The sequence below is a fragment of the Carassius auratus genome, unplaced genomic scaffold (assembly GCF_003368295.1).
Source record: "Carassius auratus strain Wakin unplaced genomic scaffold, ASM336829v1 scaf_tig00016945, whole genome shotgun sequence".
Classification (NCBI taxonomy): domain Eukaryota; kingdom Metazoa; phylum Chordata; class Actinopteri; order Cypriniformes; family Cyprinidae; genus Carassius; species Carassius auratus.
This window is the reverse complement of record NW_020524726.1, coordinates 1-26246: the sequence shown is the minus strand read 5'-3', so window position 1 is coordinate 26246 and position 26246 is coordinate 1. Positions and strand designations below refer to the sequence as shown.

The 26246-nt window shown below is 35.6% G+C and overlaps 2 protein-coding genes and 1 pseudogene across 4 annotated transcripts in view; 2 read left to right on the top strand and 1 right to left on the bottom strand.

The window, feature by feature from the left end:
* The window catches only part of LOC113075373 (choline transporter-like protein 5-B), a 28200-nt gene extending 20736 nt beyond the window's left edge, over positions 1-7464 (top strand). Inside the window, exons 15-22 of one of the 3 annotated variants that reach the window (XM_026248074.1) lie at positions 56-318; positions 436-530; positions 712-815; positions 1001-1074; positions 1536-1606; positions 1789-1877; positions 2904-2988; positions 4831-7464. In XM_026248074.1, coding sequence (XP_026103859.1) covers positions 56-318; positions 436-530; positions 712-815; positions 1001-1074; positions 1536-1606; positions 1789-1877; positions 2904-2988; positions 4831-4982 — 933 coding nt within the window. In that variant the 3' untranslated portion in view covers positions 4983-7464. Of the gene's footprint in view, positions 1-55; positions 319-435; positions 531-711; positions 816-1000; positions 1075-1535; positions 1607-1788; positions 1878-2903; positions 2989-3317; positions 4228-4830 lie in introns of those variants that run through there. The other 2 variants (XM_026248075.1, XM_026248076.1) reach the window with 2 other exon arrangements.
* A 324-nt stretch (positions 7465-7788) lies between these two features.
* On the bottom strand, positions 7789-11671 carry LOC113075376 (LIM/homeobox protein Lhx8-like; annotated as a pseudogene).
* Positions 11672-19483: 7812 nt separating this feature from the next.
* LOC113075375 (glutamate-rich protein 3-like) lies at positions 19484-24708 on the top strand. The gene is given in 13 exon segments (XM_026248077.1): positions 19484-19618; positions 20458-20551; positions 20804-20929; positions 21230-21301; positions 21400-21528; positions 21842-22009; positions 22864-23061; positions 23139-23316; positions 23549-23735; positions 24221-24281; positions 24283-24350; positions 24352-24419; positions 24677-24708. Coding segments are annotated over 13 exon segments (1401 nt in total). The 5' UTR covers positions 19484-19598.
* The last annotated feature ends 1538 nt before the right edge of the window (positions 24709-26246 follow it).

Below are 26246 nucleotides of genomic sequence, written 5' to 3'. Positions count from 1 at the left end.
ATTTAGTAATTGTGTCACATTGGTGATGCCTTCCCATCTCTTTGATGTGTTTCAGACCTTCAGTCAATCCAACGTGACTAAACTGTGTCCAGCCTCCCAGTGCACATTTGCTTTTTACGGTGGGGAGAGTTTGTACCACCGTTACATCTTTGTTCTTCAGCTCTGCAATTTGCTGGTCTTCCTCTGGCTGGTGAATTTCACCATCGCTCTGGGTCAGTGCACCCTCGCCGGGGCGTTCGCCTCGTATTACTGGGCCTTGAGGAAGCCAGAAGATATCCCACCTTCCCCCTTGGCTTCATCCTTTGGCAGGGCTTTAAGGTTTGTTGCCATCTGACTGTGGTCTTAGAAGCTTGTAGATGATTGATTGTGTCTGAGTGGAGAGCTGCCGGACTGAAATGAATTGTTCACTGTAATCACATCACAATGTTATTCCAGGTATCACACAGGCTCTCTTGCGTTTGGAGCTTTGATTCTGTCCATTGTACAGTTCATCCGGATTATTCTGGAGTACCTCGACCACAAACTGAAAGGCATGAATCACATTTTAATTTGTAAAACTTTGACTCGTTTTCGCCATCACTGATGGTCTCGGATGTCTCAGTTTGTTACAGTTTCCACAAAACTATCAAGAAGACCGTTTCAACAATATATTGTATAGTGTAGAATAAATAGTGAATAATGGTGCTTCTCTTTCCTCTGTTTTTGTCGCAGGTGCTCACAATGCATTTACACGCTTCCTGCTGTGCTGCCTAAAATGCTGTTTCTGGTGCCTAGAGCACTTCATCAAGTTCATGAACAGGAATGCTTACATTATGGTGAGTCACTCCACTTTTTCAAGCCAAACTTTATGCTGTATGCAGCATGTATTTTCAATGTGGATAACTAAATTGTTTCATTTATTTAAATATGAAAGCCAGTGTCGAACCTGTGTTGTCAAAAATCAGACTGACAGAAAGAAGGAATGCATTGACATTTATTGTTTGATTTGATTCATCCTCAGATTTCAATATATGGGAAGAATTTCTGTGCCTCTGCGCGAGACGCTTTCTTCCTGTTAATGAGGAACGTTATGAGGTAAAACTCTGCACAGCTGCTACATTTATAATGTCATTGTCAAGGTGTGAAGTTGCGAGGACTCTGTTTCTCCCTCTCTCACACACAGACACACACACACACACACCTGTCAGATAATGTTTTAACAGTTATTGTGATATTTCGTTTTTAGGATGTTATTTTTTTATGAAGTTTATCACTGTAAAAGTTCGCTAAATGTTGCCTCATGTCATTAAAGAAATATGTTTTGTTGTCTGATGTTTTTCTTTTGTGTTCGACTTGTGAAGCATGATTTTTAGCACGTCCATGCAAGTCATGCATGGAGAAAAAAAACATCTTTGTCTGGTAGAACTCATATTTGGACAAAAATTGTTTTCTAATAAATTGCAAAAAAAAAAAAAAAAATTTGTTTACATAGGAGCTCCAAGACTGAATCTGAATATATATAGCATCTATTTAGTATTCTGGGTGTTTTTCTCTAGAGTTGCTGTTCTGGACAAGGTGACTGACTTCCTGCTGTTCTTGGGGAAACTGCTGATCTCAGGGAGTGTGGGTGAGTCAACCGTTTCATCTGTGACATACAGACAGGGCAACATTAAGACTAAAAGAGTCAGGGGGCTTTTACCACAAACACAGACATGGCATACACCTTCTGCCTTCATACACATAAATGATAAACACAAAAATGATTGATGTCTCTTTTTGCTTGCTGATGTTGTAAATATGCTTTTGCAGGTGTCCTTGCATTCTTTTTCTTCACCCGCCAAATACCAGTAATCCAGGAAGAGGTGCCTTCATTAAATTATTATTGGGTCCCTCTGCTGGTGAGTACAAGCAATACAACTTCATGTTCTAGAATTTATATACATATTATTTATTTATTTATTTGCATTTTATAAATTTGTAAATGTATTATAAAAATTCTTAATCAGTCTTTAGTGATTTATGTATATAAATCAATATATTATATAAAATAAAACATATAAAGAATTCTTGCACACAAAAACACATATATAAACACATTTTTATATATCTGTTCCTTCAAGAAATATAATTCTTATATATATATATATATATATATATATATATATATATATATATATATATATATATATATATATATAATAGTATGTGTGTGTGTGTGTATATATATATTTATATAAATAAATAAATAATAGTATGTATGTATGTATATATAAAATGTAAGAATTATATATATTTTTTAATTGTTTCTTGTGTGTGTATGTGTGTGTGTAGCATATATATATTAAAAAATGCATTTAATAATATATATATTTGTCTGCTCTCTTTTGTGTTTTCAAATATTAAGTAATGGAGCACAAAACCAGTCTTAATTCGCTGGGGTATATTTGTAGCAATAGCCAAAAAAACCATTGTATGGGCCAAAGTTATAGATTTTTCTTTTATGCCAAAAATCATTAGGATGTTAAGTAAAGATCATCTTCCATGAAAATATTTTGTACATTTCCTACCGTAAATATATAAAAACGTAATTTTTAATCATTAATATGCATTTCTAAGGATTCATTTGTACAATTTCAAAGGTGATTCTCTCAATATTTAAAATTTTTTTTTTTTTGCGCCCTCAGGTTCCAGATTTTCAAATAGTTGTATCTCAGACAAATATTGTCCTATCCTAATAAACATACATCAATGGAGAGCTTTATTCAAATTGACACTTGAGACTGGTTTTGTGGTCCAGGGTCACACACGCATACAATATATATATTTAATAAAACATTATTGAAATGTATTTATCAAGAGGTATGTTGGGACCTCGAATGTATTCTAATTTCATTTGTCTTTGAATCTTTTTCCCCTATTCACAGACTGTGATATTTGGATCGTATATGATTGCACACGGGTTCTTTAACGTCTATGCCATGTGTGTAGATACACTGTTCCTCTGCTTCTGTAAGTACATCTTATTACATCTGCAGAATTCACTTATGTGTGTTTGGTAATAAATGCTTAAAAAGCTGGTTTAGTCCCCTTGATAAATACTGTGCATACCCTCCCACTGGTCTTCCTTAACCTTTCCTCTACTTCTCTGCGCAATCACTTTGATCACTTCTGTTCTCTAACCACAATTCTGATGTAATCTTTGTGTATTTATTCTTTTCACTTCTTCTGCATGACTGCTGACTAACTCTGCTTTCTTATTTCTTTTCCTTGAAACCCTCTGTCTCTCCTCCTTAACCCTTCCCTTCTTCTGTTGTCTGATTTGACGGGACACCCTTCAGGTGAAGATCTTGAAAGGAACGATGGCAGTCCTTCCAAACCGTATTACATGCCTCCAGGCCTGCACAGGATACTTAACAAAACTGATCAAGGAGGCAAAAAGTATGCTGTGTCGTGAAACCGTCCCCTCAGTGGGACGTGAAGAACAGTGCTAGTACTGTAGCACGCTGCATCTCTCCCGCAGCACAGCAAAGCCTTCTGGGATATGGAATCCGATAGCATTTATAGAAGCGATCTTCTCTCTGCACTGTCTGCTGATACTGACTGACTCCTGCTGTACTGTTGCCCATACTTTTTTCCTTCTTTTTCTTTTTGCCGATAATTCTGTCCATCATTGCCTTACCCATGTTTGTCTTCTGGAGCAAAGTCTGATAATACTCTGGTAATCGATGATGAAAGCATTCTATATATTTATAAGCATCCTCTTTCTCTTTCTATACAGTCCTTTGTTTTCATGTCATTTTTGTTCAGAAGTTCATATTTAGATGTGCATGTGGATGGATTGACTGAATTCTTAGTCCACATGATTTTAAGATTAACTTTGTCATAATCTATTGGAAAATGCTATTGTATTGGGGGAATCTTATTAGATGCAGTGTATATTCTCTTATAACCATGTTTTGATAGAATCCATGAACTTTCAGGTGTTCTGATGGCAGTGTTTAGTAACTGTGCCTGGTTTAAAAGGAAGAGTGCTAACCTACTTTGTTTTTTTTTTGCAATCAATCTGAAAGTTTTTCAAGTTCAATTTATAAAAGGAACATAAAAGCCATTTTTTTGTAACTTTGTAGACCGGTTTGATGCTGCGTCTACTCTGTGAGGTTCAGTATTCAAGATGTCTTTTAATGAGGGGAAGTTTTGTAAAAAAAAAAAAAAAAATAGTAATAAAATAAAAATTTCCATTAGAATAAAGCTGACCTAAATATCATGAATGGTTTGAATCTTTTATTTTTCAGAATGCTAACAAATTTTATTATCAGTATTATTCATTACATTCTAAGCTTCAAATAATATATGCTGTTTAAACCTTTGTAATAGTTAAGTTTTTTTTTTTAAAGAAGTCTCTTATGCTCATCAAAGTTGCATTTATTTACAGTAAAAGAGTAATTTAAAACAACTACTTTAATATATTTAAAAATGCAATATATTCCTGTGGCGACAAAGCTGGGTTTTCACATGATCCTTCTGATACGGTGCTCAAGAAACATTTCTTATTATCAGTGTTAAAAACTGTTTTTGCTGTTTAATGTTTTTGCATAAACAGTGATTCACTATCATTCAGAAGTCTGTGGTAAGAATAAATAAAAAAAAATTAAAAAGTAATACTTTCATTGCACTTTTTTTAATAGCATGCACACATTTAATTGCTCAAAAGTTCAAGATGTATAACGTTTTAAAAAAGATTTATATTTCAAACTTTGTGTTCATCTAGGAATCCTTAAAAAAGGTATCACTGTTTCCAAAATCAGATGAGCGATTGGATGGCATTAACGTTGCTTGTGCTCCTGTTCTCAGTGCTTGATCTGGAGAAGAACGACGGCTCGGCGACCCGGCCGTATTACATGGCCAGCAGCCTGCGTGCCATCCTCAACAAGAAGAACAAGAGACCAGAGGAGAAAAAGAAACGCAGAAAACAAAAGAAGGAGCAACCAAACAAAAGGCACTGACATGTAAAACACAGATTCTGGTTATTATGGTAAATGGACTTATTTAAGCAATATTAAGTATGCAGATAGTTTTGTATTATAAATCTCATTAGAAGCCCAAAAATATAAATACAAGAAGCTTTGAACTGATCTGCATATTTCTGTTTATTATGCAAGCAAATATAATTGACAGTAAGCAACTAAATCAATTGAAATTATTTCATGTTTATGGATGTGTGGAAATGTCTTTTTGTAGTTTTTTTTTTTTTTTTTAACATATTCTTGTCTTTTATATGACCATTTGTTAGCACCCATATGGGGTGAAAGTGCCACTTCTCTCATATTGAGAAAATAACCGGTAACATTTATTCGCTCTTCACTAAATGAATTTTGTTCAACTTTTGTACGTTTTCCGTTTGTAATTGCAGTTCAGCTGAAGTGCCTTATTCCAACACGCAGTTAACAGCTCTTTAACCTCAACCACATGTGGATATGATTCCTTTTCTGCTGTGCAGAGCTTATAACTATTTATTCTTTCATTACTGCTCTTATTCGTCCATCCAACTGCTTTTCTCATCAGGCCCAGTGCTCTCTAGCAGTAGGAGGTTACACTCCTTCAGTGTGAATTTTTTTGTGTCCGTTCATACTTCATTTTAGCCCAGGAAGGACTTGAATTTATCTTAACACCTTGATATGAATATGTGTACAGAGTAGTGGTAGTTATTTTATGTGAACTAATTTCTGCTCCTACAGTTGAAACCAGATATTTACATACACTTCAGAAAAACAACACAAAAACTTTTATTTCTTTACTGTCATGCATTAAATCGGAGTAAACTTTTTCTGTTTTAGATCAATAAATTTTAACATAATAACAATAACTTAACAATAACATCTGGTTTGTAGGCCTTCTTGCTCGCACTTGCCTTTTCAGTGCCGCCCACAAATTTTCTATGGGATTGAGACCTGGGTTTTGTGATGGCCATTTCAATACCTTGACTTTGTTGTCCTTAAACCACTTTGTAAGTAATTTGGAGGTATGCTTGGGGTCATTGTCCATTTTGAAGACCCATTTGCGCCCAAGCTTTAACTTCCAGGCTGATGTCTTCAGATGTTGCTTCCATATATCCTCAAAATTTTCTTTCCTCATGATGCCATCTATTTTGTGAAGTGCACCAGTCCCTTCTGCAGCAAAGCAGCCCCACAGCATCATACTATCACCCCAATACTTCACGGTTGGGATGGTGTTCTGAGGCTTCAAAGCTTCGCCCTTTTTCCTCCAAATATACCGTTTATCATTATGGCCGAACAGTTCAATTTTTGTTTCATCAGACCACAGGACATCTCTCCAAAAATTAAGATCTTTGTCCCCATGTGCAGTTGCAAACTGTAGTCTGGCTTTTTTTAATGGTTGTTCTGAAGTAATGGTTTTCTCCTCCCAGAGTAACCTTCTAGCTCATAGTGGTACAAGTCTCTATTTCTGTGGATAATGACACGGTCTTACCAGTTTCAGCTAGTATCTTAACAAGGTCTTTTACTGTTGTCCTGGGGTTGATTCACACAGTTCGCACCAAAAAACGTTCCTCTCTGGGACTCAGAATCTATCTCCTTCCTGAGGGGTTTGATTGTTGTACATTCCCATGTTTTTTATACTTGCGTATTATTGTCTGAACAGATGAACATGGGACCTTCAGGCATCTGGAAATTGCAACTAAAGATGAGCCACACTTGTGGAGGTCCACAATTCTTTTCCTGATGTCTTGGTTGATTTCTCTTGATTTTCCCATGATTTCAAAGAAAGAGGCTCTGTGTTTCAGGTGTGCCACCAATTAACTCAAATGGAATCAATTTACTTATCAGAAGGTTCTTAAGCTCAGAATGGAATCATATGGAGTTTTCTTTTTGTTTAAAGACACATTAAACTTTGTGTATCTATACTTCTGACTTTGATGAAAGTGATAAAAAAAAAATCCATAAAAGTTCTCCCTTGCTCGATTCTGACATTTAACAAATGCAAAAAATGTTAATATTTATTGATCTAAAACAGAAAAAGTTTACTCTGATTTAATGTATGACAGTAAAGAAATAATAATAATAAGTAAATATCTGGTTTCAGCTGTATTTTGATGCCATTAATTTGAAGTATTTGTTTTTTTAACAACTTTTGGAAAACCTTTTTTTTTTTTGCTGTGGTTTTTCTATAGTTTTTCTAAGTATTAAGAGTGTTTCTTTACCAGTTGTATGTTGTTTAAAAACACTTGAATGTGAACAGTGATACAGAGAGTGCATGTTCATTATTGAAATCTAAATTGTATTTCGAGTTTAACCCTTGTCTAATCATGTCATTAATATGTAACTATTTAATTATCTTCATCATTTACAGTGTGGTACACATTTTTACTATTTTTGTAAACATATTGTGCTATTTTGCAAAGCTTAATAACGTTGTATGATGTAATCCAAGTGCAAGGATAATTTAGGAAAATAAAGTATTTCATATAGACACGTGACAAGTTATTTATTTTTAATTAAACCACATGGGATGAACAAAACACACAATAATAAATAAAAACGAATGCCGTCAAATGATTAATCATTATTAATCGGATCCAAAATAAATGTTTTTGTTTACATAATATACAGTATGTGTGTATATATTATGTATGTAAAAAAGCACAGACGCACAGTATATATATATATTTAAAATATTTACATGTTTAAATTCATATAATTTATATTATATTTAAATATACATATTATATAAACAATATTTTTCTTAAATATATACATGTACGTGTTTGTATTTGTATATACATAATATACACAGTACACATATAATATATGAACAATAACGTTTATTTTGGATGCAATTTATCGTTTGACAGCACTTATGAAAACATAATGGAATACATTAAATACAAAGGTATCCGCAACATAAATGTGGTTAAAACAACCGGCACAACATTGAATTGTAAACCGTTTAGCTGCTGCTGATTGGTAAATGTGTTGATTTTTGGGACAGTAACGGCTGATAGAGTAGAGATGATGCTGTGTGCACTAAAAACAAGACAAACAAAGCCATTATCAAAAGCACAAACACGCAGGGACAAATTTATGTCATCTTAACACTGGATGCCTTTTCCATTAGCAGTTTTAGTAATATTAATCAAAAACCGATAATAAATGTACTTATGTCCTATTTAAAGAATTGATCTGATTGTACTGGATTTCCTCAAAACTCACCATCAATGCAGTTGCTGTGCAGGGCTGTAAGCAGGGATGTGTGTGTATAGTGCTGCTCATTCAGAGCGGACACGGACTGGAGTGAAGACATATCTCCTGTCTGTACTGCTGAACCAGGGGCAGAAATGTGCTTCTTATGACGGGCGCGACAGTTTTGAAACCAAACCTGACCAGAAAGGAATTCAAAGAAATTACTTGGACAGCATATGAGCTTTCTTCTGTTGTCACATACATTAAACCAGGCTAACATTTTTAGAATGGCTTAATTTAGGCACTTCAGAAACTGCTAAAAAAAAAAATGTAACCTGAATGACGCGTCGGCTTAGGCCAGTCTGTTCAGCAAGCCTCTGAAGTGTCTGTGCGTCTGGGTTATTGTCCTGAGCAAACTGGGCCTGCATAACCTGCAAGCCACAAACATCAAAATAGTCTCAGCAGGGCCAGAGACATTAAGCCAGAGGGAACTATCTAGTATGGTTTGATTCCAAGTAGCAAAAACATAGCAGGGATCCATTATTGCTTATACTGAACTTCATTTTATTAACCCCAAAACCCCAGAACTCAGTGTGTGATGCATATTGCACCACGAGAGCGATGCTTTTGTTTACCTGTAGCTGGTCTGAAGTGAAACTGGTACGTGCTCTTTTTGATGGCTTTTGGTTTATTTCACAGCCTGTATGCAACACACCTTCAGGAGAGACGTTTTTCCCTGAAATAATAAAAGGTAAGGCAAAGGTGTAATTATTTATAAGACATACTGAGCATGCTATGAACCAGAAGACATCAAAAACAAACAACTGCTTTATTCTTCATAAGGAGTTACTCGATTAGTATATATTAGTACATTTAAAAAATAAAATAAATCTGGAAAAATCTTATATTTTTTAATATGAAACAGTTTATTGAAACTGCAGACCTCGTAATAACGGAGCTCATAATAAAGCAGGAAAGAACAGTCATTTTTTGTTCATAAATATGCAGTTTAATGAAGCTACTTATATATATATATATATATATATATGGCCAAAAATGTAAATTGAAATTATGAAACCTTTAAATCAGTGACATATCGCAGATTTCTTACATGAAATTCTTATAAATATCATTCAGTGTCTCACAATAAGTTGTATTAGCAAGATTATATTTAATCAGTTTATGATCAAATCTATATTTAATCAGTTTTAATTATTGGGGCAAAACATAATGCAATGCAATAACTGAGGATTAAACATTCATCAAAAGCCTTAACTTGATTTTTCTAATACATTATTTACATTTATTAATTTTAGCTGATGCTTTTATCCAAAGCGACTTACAATTGCTATACATGTCAGAGGTCGCACGCCTCTGGAGCAACAAGGGGTTAAGTGTCTTGCTCAGGGACACATTGGTGTCTTACAGTGGATTCGAACCAGGGTCTCTCACACCATAGCCATATGTCTTATTCACTGCGCCAACACCACCACATTATATTTGGATAATCAAATAGTCGCTTCCGTCCAGTAAGTGTTCATCTTGAAATATTGATATAGATATTATCTCTCTCTCTCTCTCTCTCTCTCTCTCTCTCTCTCTCTATATATATATATATATATATATATTACATTTACTTTATTTTTCACTTCAATCAGTAAAGATTTCACACCAAAAAAGACTCCTATCACAACCCAAAAGGTAGACATTTTTGGAATTACATCAAAAAGCTTTTACTTGTGTGTAGTTTTTTTTTCAGCAAAGTTTATGCAAGATCATGTTAATAATTTAGAAGCCTTAGAAATATGATTATCAATTATAATACAGCAGGCTTTATAGAGTTACGCAGGACTCTCAACTTACCTTTTTCAGCAGCACCTTTGAGTTCGTCCAGCATGCTGTCGTAATGAACTCGACACAACAATTTTTGTCCAACCAAAGCAAACTCCTCGCCTGTGGACAGCTGCCTCTTACAAGAGAAGCACAAGAAACATGCCAAGTGGTAAACATTTCCCTTCGCCCTGCGCACCCAGTCCGTGGAGTGAACCGTTTCACCGCAGCACGAGCACCATGCTCGATACCTCCTGTCAAGCCATAATAGATTTGGTTAAGTACATAATGAAACAACTTGTCTGCAGATGCATAATGTACACCTTTCAGAATACCTGAAGTAATCTAGTTTGCAGAAGACCTCTCGCTCTCTAACATAGCAGGTTGTGTGTCCGCTCAGAGTAGTTTGGCACACACTGCATGAAAGGCATTGCACATGCCAGCACAAGTCATTGACCTGCATTCAACAAGAGAGTTTATTCAAATCAACTGATGGAATTGATCATACAGCATTTCAAATTGTCAATGAAAGAAATAAATATTAACTAACAAGGATTCTTCTCACCTTAAGCAGATAGCGGTCTAGGATGTCCTCTCTACACCTTGTGCAAACTGCTTTGCCTGGGAAAGCGTCAGATGCCATTGTTTGAGGCAAAGCAGATGGAGAAGAGCGGCCATTCAGAAGTTCTGATGAACTCTGGAGAAACAGAAATTCTATTTGGTCAAACATTTCAAACATACAGAAAATTGCATTGGTTCCACACAACTGTGAACTATAGCCTACTCCAGTACCCAGAAAAGCGTTATATAAATGTAACGAATTATTAATTATATAGGCTAGTCAAACTGCACACTTCTGTAAAGCACAAATAAACGCATTGGGTTAGGCAAATGCGTCTTATAAATGATATTACATTTCCAATTCTACATTAATTCATTTGATTACACGATTAAAAGTTTATGTAAATATTAAATGTACATTTTTAATCAAATGTAAATTTTAATCAAAAAATTTGTCATGAAAATAAAGCTCCGTTTTGCGAAAAAATATCGCATTTGAGTGAGGCGGATCTTATAGGGTATCGGTAACGTTACACCGGCGGCAACTCATAGGCTATTGTCGTTATTTAACGCTTTATTCTAGGATTTATTAATTTCACATGTGTATCACAAAAACTGTAAAACTATTTAAGATTTTAAAGTATGCTATTTTAATAAAACCCAAAGAATTAACCATAAATATCAGCAAAAAAGTCGACCTATAACATCGTAGATTGCTATAAATATTTAGGCTATATTTACCATACAAATGTCGCTTGTAACACCTCTGCACTTGCTGATAAAATCCTCACTGTGATCCATGACTGTAGTGAAAGCGCTTCGGATTTCCGAATGTCGCAACGAAACATGCCGCCTTTAAATGTGCGCGCTTCATCCAATAAACATCAGCCACTCTCCTCTTCACCATGACAACCAGAACAATTACCAAAACTACATTTACGACTTCCAGAATTCTAGTCATTGTTAAGACAAGTCCGACTCTTGCAGTATATTATGTACTTGAAATCCGCTTTAGGGATTCGGAAACGGTCCACACATAATGCCTTCAGCCCGAACGTATCAATTACGCATGCCAATCAAAACCTCTGAAGAATCAGTGGAAGAAGAGAATTGATTTATTTAATAACACCAATTAAAACCCCGCGTTCGGCAAAAACGCGCCACCAGAGCAACCCAAAGGTGAAGAGGTCTCATTAAACTCTTGACACTTAATTGCCGCGATTTCAAGGCGGGTCCTTTTCTTCTTCTGGTATAATTTAGGGGAAATGGTGGAAATATTGTGGACGGAATACATCACTTTGGGACAAAAAAAAAAATCTATTTATCATTATAACGAGAAAGGAGCTTTCTAGTTATTTATTTGTTCATTGTCGGTATTTCAAAATTAAACAATAGCCTTAAGCTATTTCCGTGTTAATGAGCGTTTTAGTTTTAATTGTGTCATTTTAAAATCTTTATGCACCAGCTGACAGACATGTGACGTAAAACCTGCACAGTTGGACGTTTTAAACATTTTTTTGATTGTTCTTACATTATTTTAATGCTTCAAGTATGCATTATTTTAATACTTTAATGCTTTAATCTGTTATTATTATTGGCTGATATCCTAATAGGCCTAGTTATAGATTATAGGCTAACAATAATAAAAGTTTCAAAAATAAAACAAAAAGTTGATCAAAAATACAGAAAAAAAAATGTTATTTTGTGAGATATTATTGCAATTTAAAATAACAGTTTGTATTTTAATATACTTCAAAATATAATTTATTCCTGTTATGCAAAGCTGAATTTTCAGCATCATTACTCCAGTCTTCAGTGTCATGGTCCTTCAGAAATCATTCTTATATCCTGATTTATTGTCAGTGTTGGAAACTGTTGGGCTGCTTCATGTGTTTTTGGAACCTGTTATACCTTTTTGATTCTTTTATGAATAAATAAATAAACACTCACCTAAAGTATAATTAGGAACACCTGTTCAATTTCTCATTAATGCAATTATCTAATCAACCTTGGCAGTTGCTTCAATGCATTTAGGGGTGTATTCCTGGTCAATCTCCTGAACTCCAAACTCAATGTCAGAATGGGAAAGAAAGGTGATTTAAGCAAGTTTGAGTGTGGCATGGTTGTTGGTGCCAGATGGGCCAGTCTGAGTATTTCACAATCTGCTCAGTTACTGGGATTTTCATGCACAACCATTTCTAGGGTTTACAAAGAATGGTGTGAAAAGGGAAACACATCCAGTATGCGGTAGTTCTGTGGGCGGAAATGCCTTGTTGATGCTAGAGTTCAGAGGAGAATGGGCCAACTGATTCAAGCTGATAGAAGAGCAACTTTGACTGAAATAACCACACGTTACAACCGAGGTATGCAGCAAAGCATTTGTGAAGCCACAACACACACAACCTTGAGGCGGATGGGCTACAACAGCAGAAGACCCCACAGGGTACCACTCATCTCCACTACAAATAGGAAAAAGAGGCTACATTTGCACGAGCTCACCAAAATTGGGAAGTTGAAGACTGGAAAAATGTTGCCTGGTCTGATGAGTCAGAATTTTGCGTAAACAGAATGAGAACATGGATCCATCATGCCTTGTTACCACTGTGCAGGCTGGTGGTGGTGGTGTAATGGTGTGGGGGATGTGTTCTTGGCACACTTTAGGCCCCTTAGTGCCAATTGGGCATCGTTTAAATGCCATGGCCAATCTGAGCATTGTTTCTGACCATGTCCATCCCTTTATGACCACCATGTACCCATCCTCTGATGGCTACTTCCCGCAGGATAATGCACCATGTCACAAAGCTCGAATCATTTCAAATTGGTTTCTTGAACATGACAATGAGTTCACTGTGCTAAAATGACCCCCACAGTCACCAGATCTCAACCCAATAGAGCATCTTTGGGATGTGGTGGAACGGGAGCTTCGTGCCCTGGATGTGCATCCCACAAATCTCCATCAGATGCTATCCTATCAATATGGGCCAACATTTCTAAATAATATATATAAAATATTATTATTTTTATTTTTATTTTTTTGAATACAGCATTTATTCAAAATGAAAATCTACAATATACACAACCGTTCAGAAGTTTGGAGTCAGTCATTTTTCTTTTTCTTTTTTTTATGGATACTTTTATTCATCATGTGAAACTGAAGACTGGAGTAATTTTTCTAAAAATTCAACTTTGACCACAGAAATAAATTATATTTTAAAGTTTAATAGAAATTGAAATAATATATGATATTATTATAAATTATAAATGTTCTGTATTTTTTTATGAAAAAAATACAGCCTTGATGAGCAACTCCATTAATGGAGCATGACTCCATTAAAAATCTTATTGATCCCAATATATATATACAGTACAGACCAAAAGTTTGGACACACCTTCTCATTCAAAGAGTTTTCTTTATTTTCATGACTATGAGAGAGTCACACTGAAGGCATCAAGGGCTATTTGACCAAGAAGGAGAGTGATGGGGTGCTGCATCAGATGACCTGGCCTCCACAGTCACCGGACCTGAACCCAATCGAGATGGTTTAGGGGTGAGCTGGACCACAGACTTAAGGCAAAAGGGCCAACAAGTGCTAAGCATCTCTCGGGGAAGTCCTTCAAGACTGTTGGAAGACCATTTCAGGTGACTACCTCTTGAAGCTCATCAAGAGAATGCCAAGAGTGTGCAAAGCAGTAATCAAAGCAAAAGGTGGCTACTTTGAAGAACCTAGAATATGACATATTTTCAGCTGTTTCACACGTTTTTGTTATGTATATAATTCCATATATAATTCCACATGTGTTAATTCATAGTTTTGATGCCTTCAGTGTGAATCTACAATTTTCATAGTCTCTGAATGAGAAGGTGTGTCCAAACTTTTGGTCTGTACTATATATATATATATATATATATATATATATATATATATATATTTTTTTTTTATTTATTTTTTTTTTACAATGTGCCACTGGAAATTCTAGTCAGTGCACTCTGATGAGGCCTTCTTTAGTCCTTGTGATTTGAGTTAAGGGTGTCGTGATCACTTCAGGACTGCAGGGATCTCTGTCAGGCCAATCAGAAAGCCTTGTAAAAATGCCCTAATCAGAGAGTGATTGCCTTCTCCACAATCACAGCACAAATGTCCAATCTAACACTGATTGCACTTGCTGCCACCCACCGCACACCCAAACACCAGAACAATCCCACTGATGCCATCTCTCTCTCTCTCTCTCTCTCTCTCACACACACACACACACACACACACACCATTCCTGTATGCAATTCACACAGTACATGCTTATAAGGGTCGTTCTGAGAGTAAGACAAAGCAATATACAGACAAAATGTTAGTCAAATTAGGTGAAATTCAATAAGTAGAGTATTTTGTTATCCTACTATTTTAATCACATAACTAGATCAAGTCATTCATGCAAAATCTTCACCTCTTAAGTGCAACTAAATTAAAATGTCACCATTGAGATTTGCTTAGATCCAGTGGTATATTGTTTTAATTGGGGGGGGGGGGGGTGGCAGTAGGGGGCAACCATACTGGGGGTTAGTTACAGTTAGACCCCTTACCTGTTTGACTTTTTTGCCTGTTAGATTATTCTTATTGCAGACCTGCAAACCTTGGATAAAAAATTTTTTGGAGTACACTTGTAAAAGAAATTCTGTGACATTTATGGTAAAATACCAGAAGCTGTGGTTGTCAGAGCTTCAACATTAAAAATATGGTAGCAACATTTTATGTTTTACAGACTTAACTTAAATTTACAATAAAAAATGTATTACATTAACTTAATAAACGTTAATAAACCAACATATTGAAGTATATATGTTTTGAACCATTGTAATACTAACAACCACCATGGCTCTTCACAAACAGCTCTTCAACAAGCTGAGAAGGTATATATTAATATGTTTATGTGCACAGTGTCATTCACTCAAACATTGAACACCATCATGGTAACACACATAATACAGAAATAATGCAATATGGAGTGTCATGCAGGGAATTCCGGGAGTCAATTTTCGTTTTTTCACTGTAAATTATACAATGACCTTTTCTTTCCACCAAAAAAATAATTTTAACAGTATTTTACTGTATAATTACATTAAATGCAATCACAGTTATTCACTGTGTATAGTATGGAAACTTACTGATAACCAGTTAACAGGTTTTTTTACTGCAGCATTTTTACAGTCTTTTACTGTTAAAATCAACAGTTTACTGTATTTTACAGTCAACCAACTGTTTAGTACATTTTTGCTATCAAGGTTTATATTTCATGCTAAGCCCATATAAAAAAAAAATCATCGATATGAGCAAAAATTCATATCTCAGTATTTTTTGACTGATTTGTGGTACACGGTAGCTCTGCATTTTGTATTTGGATTAAACAAATAAAGTGTACGCATATATTATGTGCAAAAAAGGGTTAAAATCACATTACATTGTAACATTGCAATCCCAAAAATGTTTATAAATAATAATAATAATTTTAAAGCAGAAGTTAAAATTACAAAACTAAAAAATTAAATAATAATAAGAACAAAGTAAAAAGGGTATTTTGATTACCCCATTACACTATACAGTTGTATAATTTAAAAGTCATTCACATATGTTTCATAAACACACAATCCTTTCTGGATTACAATCCGCCATTAAAATGATAAATTTAATTATTCTAGAATCTAGCTGTGAGAAAAGATCAGCCACCTGCAGGATCCTCGCATGAGACTAACCCCCTCCCCCAAACCTACTCCTAAACCTGCCAATACTACGGGGGTATTAATTTGACAGGGGGTCAGAATTGGGCACAACACCGGCAAAACCTGTGCCACTCAGATTACAAAACATTATTATAACCGTTGTGCAACGGGCTAAAGTAAGGCGATAGTTTTGAACACTGGTTGATAATGTAGTTGCTCAAATATTGATTTCGGATTTTCTAACCCAAAAAAAAAAAAAAGTAACGGACTGCAGCTTTTTAAAAACAGTTTTGTGTGTCTATCATATATCCATACTCAGTCGGCTACGACGTGTAAATTAGTGAAATTATTTTTATGACTCTCTGTAAATAGAGTAAAACTAATATTAAAAAAGGACATTGAAAAAATAACGAACATAGGAATAAAAAGAAAACCGGGAAAAAAGGTTATTTTACTCACTGAAAATCCCAGCAGGGGTTCAGATAAAAAATCGGCAGCTGGCAGCAGGAAGTGGCTGCCATTGACAGCCGGAAGGCAGTAACTGGCAGCCGGAAGGCAGTAACTGACAGCCGGATGGTAGGCGGGACCTGCCATTCGGTGGGAGCCAATCAGTATCGACCAACGTGGGCGCAACCAATCAGATATAACTGCACCCAAACGCTTCAGTAATGGTTGCGATTGATCAAATGGTAAGTTCAGTAATTGGTCATCGGAGTAATTAATGTTTTTTTGCGTTGTAAGTTTGATTTTAATTGTTATCTTGGTGAACGACTTGGTAGACTTGGTGCCTACTTTGGTTTAATTGTTCAATGAAATCTAATTAGTGGTAGCAACGTTGTTTGTGTACCTCGTTAGGGGCCTACCATTAACTTCAAATTACGTTTGAGGTACCATTAAATATTAACGTTTGTTAGCGTGTTAACAGTCTATTGAATAATATAAAAGAATGTTGTTTGACTGGAATGATAGAAGATAAATGTGCTACACTAACCATATATTTTTGCATGTTAAGTCTTTCAGGAGATTGTGTGAAATACATTAACTTAAGAGTTTTTTTTTTTTTTTTTTTGCACTATTGAGGTGTGTTTTCTCTAATACTATGCATGTGCAGAACTGTTCTGTGTACCAGTTGAAGTTGTAAGCATGTGAATGCAAAACAATTTTTATTTTTTATTATCTATACAAAATATAATGGACCAGTTCATAATTCCTTATAACTTTTAGGTCTAGTTTCATAGACAGGGCTTGGATTAAGCCAGGATTAGGCTGTAGTTAAATTTAGAACATTGAAGTAGCTTTTGTAAACATGCATTTAGAAAAAAAAACAAAAAACATTACTGATGTGCATCTTGAGACAAAACCATGGCACTGACACCTTTTTTTTTTTTTTTTTGTAATACCCAATAGTTGCCAGATGCTGTCCTGTTGGAAATTCTTCTTTACGTGATCCTGGAGGAGGGTTGATGCTACATTATTAAGTCTGTCTTTGGTTTGTTCCAAATTCAGAAGTCTGTTGTATTGTATACAGACTCCTTTCGAAAGAGGGCACAATCCAGCTGGCTTGACTGAGTATCTTCTTTTACATATTTGATTAGAGGTTTAAAAAGGTGCTATAACATTACATTTCTCAGTTGCCATGTCTGAATGTTTATCTTTGTAATAATGCTTATCTTTGTAATAATGCCAGGACAACTAGAGCCCCAGATACAGATCCCCTGTAAAGACCTTGTTTTTTTTCTCCATTTTGTCACCGGTGGAGTTTTGGTTCCTTGTCGCCTCTGGCTTGCTTCGTTGTGGTCTCTTCATTTACAGTGATATCATTGACATGATTGCAAACGATTCCACAGATACTATTTAAACTGAACCGAGCTGAAGGATGACATCACTGAATTGAATGATAAACTGTCTTTTAAACTGACTACAAACTGAGTTTACTAATGTCCTTCTGCATTATTGACTGACACACTATTTTTCTATTTAATACTGTAAAGTTGCTTTGCTTTGATCTGTATTATTAAAAGCACTATATAAATAAACGATGCTTGACTTGACCATGTTGCAAGAGGAAAATGAGGTGAGATGCACATCCACCCTGGGTTTTACAGTGATTGGTGCAAGATGCTGGAGAAGTAACTCCGTATACCTCAACAGTTCTGATCTAAGAGTCTTGAAAATATCTCTGGATTGTTTTTAGTGATTCTGAATGATATTTTAGTCTGCTTGCTTACTGGATATATTTTGTACTGTTTACATTGTAAAGCACTGACTTTGACAACTTACTAACCCAGTTACAAATTTAACAGCTACTTTATACTACATATATATAGTTGTTTCTTGAAATACTACAAATATAACCGCAAATTATGATTTTAAATAAAGGTCTCTGAGACTTCTCTCTTTTCAGTCATTTGTGTATATAGCCTATAATAAATATACAACATACACCCAGTAAGTGCCACTCTCGTATATAAATAAATATAAATTGTTTTATTTCACACAAACAATGATACATGCATGCATAAACGTTCAGCTGGAAATTAACGTTTAGCAAAATGATCTTATTTCTTTGTTTATATTTGATCAATATTTTAAATCAAATAATATACAATACTGACATTTATACTTATTTTAAAAAGTATTAAACATAATCGTAAGTGTATATAATTATTTATTTGTCTTGTTGCGGCTGGCAGCCTCCTCCAATTTCCGGGTATTAGCGACAGCTGCCATCCGGTTTTATTGGCAGCCACTTCCTGCTGCTAGTGACAGCCACTTCCTGCTGACAGCTGCCGATTTTTCGCTGAACCCCCTCTCGAAAATCCCCAGTGAAAACACTAGAGGACGTTAATGTACAGCTTTAAGGCTTATTGTAACCTTACCTCCAATAATATCCACGAAATAAACCAAATTCAGTTTGGGTCTAAACAATCTTCAAAACCATTACATTTGACATAAGTGATATGTTAGACAATACATGATTCCCCCCAACTATTCAACTTTTATATTTCAATCTAATTAGCCCTGTATTTTTATTTACATGAAGGATATGTGAACAAAAATAAAAAATAAATCGACCATAAGATTATAATTATATAATTATTACAATGTAACATTTTAATTAAGCACAAAGAATGGCGAGTCTTATGGGCATGGTCACGTGATTCACCATGGCAACACTGGCTGTCATCAGTTCAGCGCGAGAAAGGTGTTGGGTAGTCAGAGCAGGGCAGACAGATGCACACATAGTTTTATTGTCCTCTGGATTAGAGAAAGCTCTCGTATTATCGCTTGATTCATATCAAAGATCATTGCGCACCGGCAAAATGAGTCATCTAAACCCAGGGTGAGTAACTAAACTAGACCAAGTAGCAGTGTTGACTGTAATGTAGGTAAAATGTTCTCTAACTACTGTCATGTCTTTGACATAATAAATATGCATACTAATTATGAGTTTTCGGCTTTATTTTTATGACATGACACTATGTCCAAAAAGCTATTGTTACTGAGGAGATGAAACAACAGAAAAGATCAAGCACTCCTTGATAGACAGGCTATATTGTTCAGACATGACTCGTTTATTGTATATCAAAGGAATGTTGTTTATTTGTCATATTAATTCTATGTCTTAATTGCTAATTAAGACAAAAATGAATTATATTTAGCCAAAGTGTAATGTTTAGACTGTCTTCCACAGGCATTATGTTTTATTTCTGAACAATTTTAGAGAGAGAAGTAAATTCAGAGGGGGCCATGGGTTAAGTGTGCTATCCATCCACACTCAATTCCAATAGAAACCAGACACTGGTAATGGTATCTACTTGGCCTGTGGATTGGTGAAAAGGTTGTGTTGTCTTCTTTACAAACGCCAAGGGAAATCAAATCTGTATCGGAAAAAGCCAGGCAGACAAACAGTCGAGCCTTTCCAAGACTACACTTTACACAGATGTAGTGTTCACCTCAAGCTGAAATCCTTGGCACTGGAAGCCTTGAGAATCACTGAATCATTCCATCAGTCTGGTCAGGCCTGTGTTTACATCACAAGTCCATCATGCCTGGAATGAGACGTGTGCATGTTACAATGTGCCTGTTTCCACTGGGATGGTTTCTTTATTCAAACAGTGTAACATCTTAACATTATCAAAGTTCAGGAATACACTGTTGTTCATGTTTTTGTCCATGTAGTCTTATTTCAGCTTACAATAGCTTATCTGACAAACATCTGACTGGATACTTCAGCAATGCAAGAATACGAAGACATCTTCAGAAAGTTGGGCTGGTATGTGCACATTCAATATAGTCCAACTAGAAAATGATGTTATGATTATTCATTGAGATTAACGGGAGTTTCGATCATTTGAAAAAGTTTCAATATTTACAAACTAACATATGTTGAGCTTTAGTTATAGAATGTAATTAGTATTCTCATAATGATCAAATTGGGTAACCTGTTAAAAGATGAAAGGGAAAGCACTTTATTTTTGACAAGATCAGCTGCATCAGTCATTAAATGCAGGTGCATGTGCTTCAGATCTCTCGGAGCGGCCGGATTGTTCCCGATAAGGAGTATAAGCACAAGCTGATCCAGCGAGCGCATCAGAGACATGTGAGGGAGGGTCTAGCTCAAGCCATCTTTCACAAGGTGCTAGACATGGAGGTGAGGGCATTACACAGTCCACAGGTGCTTTATCAGACACTCTGTTATCCTTGGCCATTGTGTAGGGTCAAAGTAAGTAAGAGTACTGATGTCAGATATTCTGCTCACATCATCAGATTTGTACAGTATAAAGGCAGTATTTATGAAACCTTTGAACAAATTCAGTTAGGAGCACAATTAGTCATTTTTATCTAGACGTCTCATAAAATCAGATTCAAATTCAAAAACATTTATGAAATCCTGTACAAGTTTTTCTAAATATTTTCTATAAGATATTTCACTGTTCCGCTGTTTATTCAGCGCCTTCATCAAACTGAGATCAAGAGAAAACTTGAGGAATTTGCACGGAGGGAACGAATCCACAAAATGAAGGTTTGGCTTTTTACAGAACTCCTTTCGGACTCAAAGTGGCCTTGGTGACATGATAATAAAGTTCATTTTGTGATTCAGCTTTTTGCATTTTATGTTAGGCTGAGCGCACCAAGAGATATGAGGATGAACCGATGCTAATGCTGTCACCTCGGCCACCTTTAATGCCAAAGATCTCACACGCACGGCATTCTGGGCCGCAGGGAGAGCATTCCGAGTCAACAGAATCTGTGAGTGGCCTATTTGACTGTATATTGGGTAAAATATATTTAAATTCTATTTAAAGTAGTTTTTCATGTTACTTAAATTCTTATTTTTTAATTAATGCGATTAGAATTTTTGTGTTTATAAATTTCAACAACACATTTATTTACTGGAGGTTTGTATTTACTGCATTGTAAATAACAATACTCTAAGGTTAGTGTATATATATCTCCTTTTCTATAATGCACAAGTGTTAGATTAGTAGGACATGTCACAAACATGTATATTCGGGTATGATATTTCAAATTGGGTAAGGGAGTTATTCTCATACTCCTGTAGCCGGGTTCCTCCAGGCCAAACACAGCTCCAGGGAAGATCCAGAGGCCTGTTCGACTTAAGCCTCTAAACAGCAACAGTGCCACGGGCTCTATGAAAAGAACGTCCCCTCGACAGAGACCCCGGGACCGGAACTCCTCCAATGAAACTGATCAGCCCTTCAGTTTTACGGTGAGACCATCTTGGGATGCAAATACATGTTCCCTTACAAAGCCCCTTATCACGGGTCACTTACAAAGCACAAATCATACTCAGACATCTAATATTTCTCATTTGAATACTGCTCTGCTGAAGTATTAAAGAATTAAAAGATTTTAAAGTGAAAGTGACGTGACATAGAGCCAAGTATGGTGACCCATACTCTGTATTCATGCTCTGCATCTAACCCATCCAAAGTGCACACACACAGCAGTGAACACACACCCAGAGAAGTTTGATATTAATATTCTAAATAATATTTTTTATATTGCTAATAAAATTCGTATAAAACCAAATTATCAAAGTTATGATTCACATTATTTGTATAATTGTATTTTATTATTATTAATCAAAAGTCTTTTAAATAAATTTGTTTATTTTGATTCTTATAAAAAATTTAGTTTTATAAGAACTGGTCTCCAGTCATCAAGATACTATTAAAGTTTTTATTAATATTTTTAATCGGTTTTTATTTTTATATTTTAGTATATACATTTTGTCATTTTAAATTGAAATATATACACTGTATATGTGTGTCTATATTTTTATAAATGTTTTATTTAAGTTCTTTTAGTACATCACGTTAAACTAAATTTAAAATAAGAAAATAAAATGGCAACAAGCTGAAATTTAAAGTATATATATATATATATATATATATATATATATATATATATATATATATATATATATATATATATATATTAGTTAATGTTTATTTCACGTAACAAATGTTTTTTTTAATGATTTTAAGTGTAGTTACATTTTAGTGAACAGTACTAATTCTATAATAAGTAACATTTCTGTCTCTCTGGGTTGTTTTATAGTTGGACAGAGATGCTGTGAAACAGCTGACCACGACAGACTTCTCTAGCACGGTCTCGCCCTACCGTCTTCCTGTCATTAACAATTATGTGACCCCTGTGCCACCCCTCACAAAGAAAAAAGAAAGAGGGCCAAGAACGAACGGCACACTCAGGGGTCGAAAGTTAAGACCCACTACAGCACCAACAGCTGTTACAGAGGTCAGTATACTGAAGTTATTTACATTAAAATAAACCTTCACTTACAAATATTCTATCATACACTATGCTATCTGCAGCCGTCTGCTCTCCAGAGGACATCAGCCCAGAGTAAAGTATTAGTAAGCATGGTGTACTTTGGGAAGAGTGTTCACCTGTCCCATGATCTGATGGACCTCAGAGATGAAGTGAAGGTCTTCCAGCAACACTGTGGAGGAGAGAACCTGTGTGTCTACAAAGGGAAGCTGAGAGAAGGAGGTCAGTGTAGGTCTCTGTACATCTGGGCTTTGTAATTCATACTGAAAGGACACCATGAATCGAGTTAAACTATTGATCTGGGGGCTTTTTGATAATAAGTGGTTCTTACCTGGTAGTGTCGCATATATTAGAATATATTATGCATATATTATGTGATTCTCCTCTTTGATTATAAGACACAATCATCAAAGGCAAATGAAAAGAAACTTTCTTTGCTTTTCCTTACTTGTAGAAGTGTTCCAGTTTGTGTCAAGACGCCACCAGGGATTTCCCTTCAGTCTTACGCTCTTCCTGAATGGCCTGCAAGTGGATCGGCTCAGCTCCTGCTGTGAGTTCAAACACAGGAAAGGTGCTCGGCTTGGGGGCAGGCATGGACACTTCGGATTTTGCGGTGTGGAAGGAGCCTCTCCATGCTACAAGTAAGGAAAATGGATTTCAATGGATTTCCATTTTATATGTGCATACTACCAAAAAGTTTGGGGTCCTTTTTTCTTTAATAATACTGTACTTTTATTCAGCAAAGCTGCATTATATTGATCTAAAGTCAAAGTAAATACATTTATAGTTATAAAAAATGTATGCACAAAAACCATATCAGAATGATATCTGAAGGATCATGAGACACTGGAATTATTGCTGCTGAAAATTCAGCTTTATCACAGGAATAAAATGTATTTAAAAATATATTAAAATAGAAAACAGTTATTTTTAAATTGTAATAATATTTCACAGTATTACTGTGTTTTTGACCAAATACAGCCTTGTGGGGGGATAAATTTAACAAAATCTTACCGACCAACACACTCCCTACTTATCATTATTGGCTTTGGCTATTGAAAGTGGGTCAACATTGGTCAACCACTAATCAGGTTGCATTATGGTTTTGAATGATGTCATTCTTCAGGTGTATTATTGCTATGGGCTTGGACAAAAAACCGGCCCCTCCTCAAAAAAGAGTGAAAGAGGCGCTGGCCAACCTCTAAATCCTCTGATGCTAAGGATGCCACAGAAGTAAATGAAGATATAGAAAAAACATGACACGTCCCAGGAAATGGAGACAGAACCTAATGGAGAAACAACACGACAGAAAAAGACCCAAGACGGTACAATCTCTATGAGTTTGCTGATTTCAAATACACAAATCTTTAATTGATGCCTCTGCAGGTCTATTGCACTATGCCAGTTTAAAAAACATGGTCTCGGCTATTGAGTTAGTGTTAGTAGAGCATGACTCTAGCAAACCAAGGCCATGGGTTTGAATCCCGTAGAACACATACACTGATAAAATGTATATGTTAAAATACACAAAAGTTATTGTAATGCATCTTTAAATGAACATTTATCTTGTGCTCTTATATAGTCTATGAGGAGGACTTTGAGGCAGATGGATGAAGGCCCAGTTTGAAGGATGGTGATGAAGTAGAGGAAGATCCAATCCACTGCTGGCTAATGGAGGAGAAAAAGAAACTAAGTACAGGATGAGAAAGAGAAAAGCAACTCTGACAGTGATGTTGGCCAGTTATGTCTAGTACACATTACTTTATGGTCACACTTTTCAGCAACAATTGTTTAAAGATTTGTCAAATATCTGGTACTTAAACACCTAATACTCACTGATTATTTGTCTTCTTCCTTCAGAAGTCAAAAGGTCACTGTCTGTCTCATCTGGTCGAACATCCAGCTTGTCCAGCAGTGACAATAACAATTAGTGAAAGGGAAATTGTGGAAGACACAAGAGAAGTCACCGCTGCTGATGTTCCAGAGGAGAGCATACCATGCAGAGGAAGTGATCACAAACAGCTGAGGCCAAAACCAGCGGAGACAGAGGCCACAGAGTCCAGCGATGTTACGTTGCCTCAAGCTGCAGCGGAAGACTCTGGGACACAGGATAGTACAGGGAGCATGGAGAGAGAGCGACCTGGAAATGTCAGAAGACACAGACAAGAAAGAGGGAGCTGAAGGTGAGCAATCTGGGGGGGATGCCAAACCTGAAGATAAGCCACAGGAAAATGAGACGGAGAGAGGTGAGTGTCTGCATGAAAATAGTGCTGTGTGCCTGTCATGATCTTTTGTGTTTATTCATGATAGCTTTTAAAACATCAGAACTGGAGGGTCTGTTTTTTGCTATTTACAACTAAACTAGCTGGGATTGCTGCGAGATAAACAAAGTGTTTAGTTACCTCACACTGCATTTTTAATTTAAGCTAAAGTGTCATTTGTTGGATGTTGAAATACTTTCTCTTATCCCAGCTTAATATGCAGAGACATCTGTTTTAACATTTTTGTTTATTGTCACTACAGGCACAGAAATGACACATTTCAGTTTTAACCTTTGAGTATATTTTATTACTCTAATATTATCTGAAAAACTTTACTTACTTTCACCTGAGGAGAAGATAAAGACATGTACATGACCTCACTAACTACTCAAGTTCTGATTGTGTTAAAAGCAGAACATATGTAACATGATTATTTGTCAAGACCACTGATAGCCCACTTTGTTAAACTCTATGTGGTCTTGCAAACAGCACTGTATTGATTGGTTTGTGTCATCAAATGTGTTTTTGATAGCATGTTATGTGTGTTTCCATAAGCATTCTGCTCTGTATAAACTGATCTGTCTTGACTTTCACAATTCATCAAGAATGTTCAGACTTATTTTTCAGCTACTTATATTTCATAATATGACAAGTGCACTGCAAAGCAATGTTAGCTCCAGTGGATTTGACGCTGGGAATACAGAGCAGTGTTTTCTATTCGTGATTTTTGTGTTAAGTTTCTGATTTCAGTGTGTGTGGATCAGTGTGCATCTAACCATTTTTGATTTGATTTTTGTCACATGATTTTGCTTAATTGGTACACTTTAAGTGTTGTGTAAAATCCATGTGTATTCTCATCAGAGATGGTTATGGATCCTTTTCGGACACCCG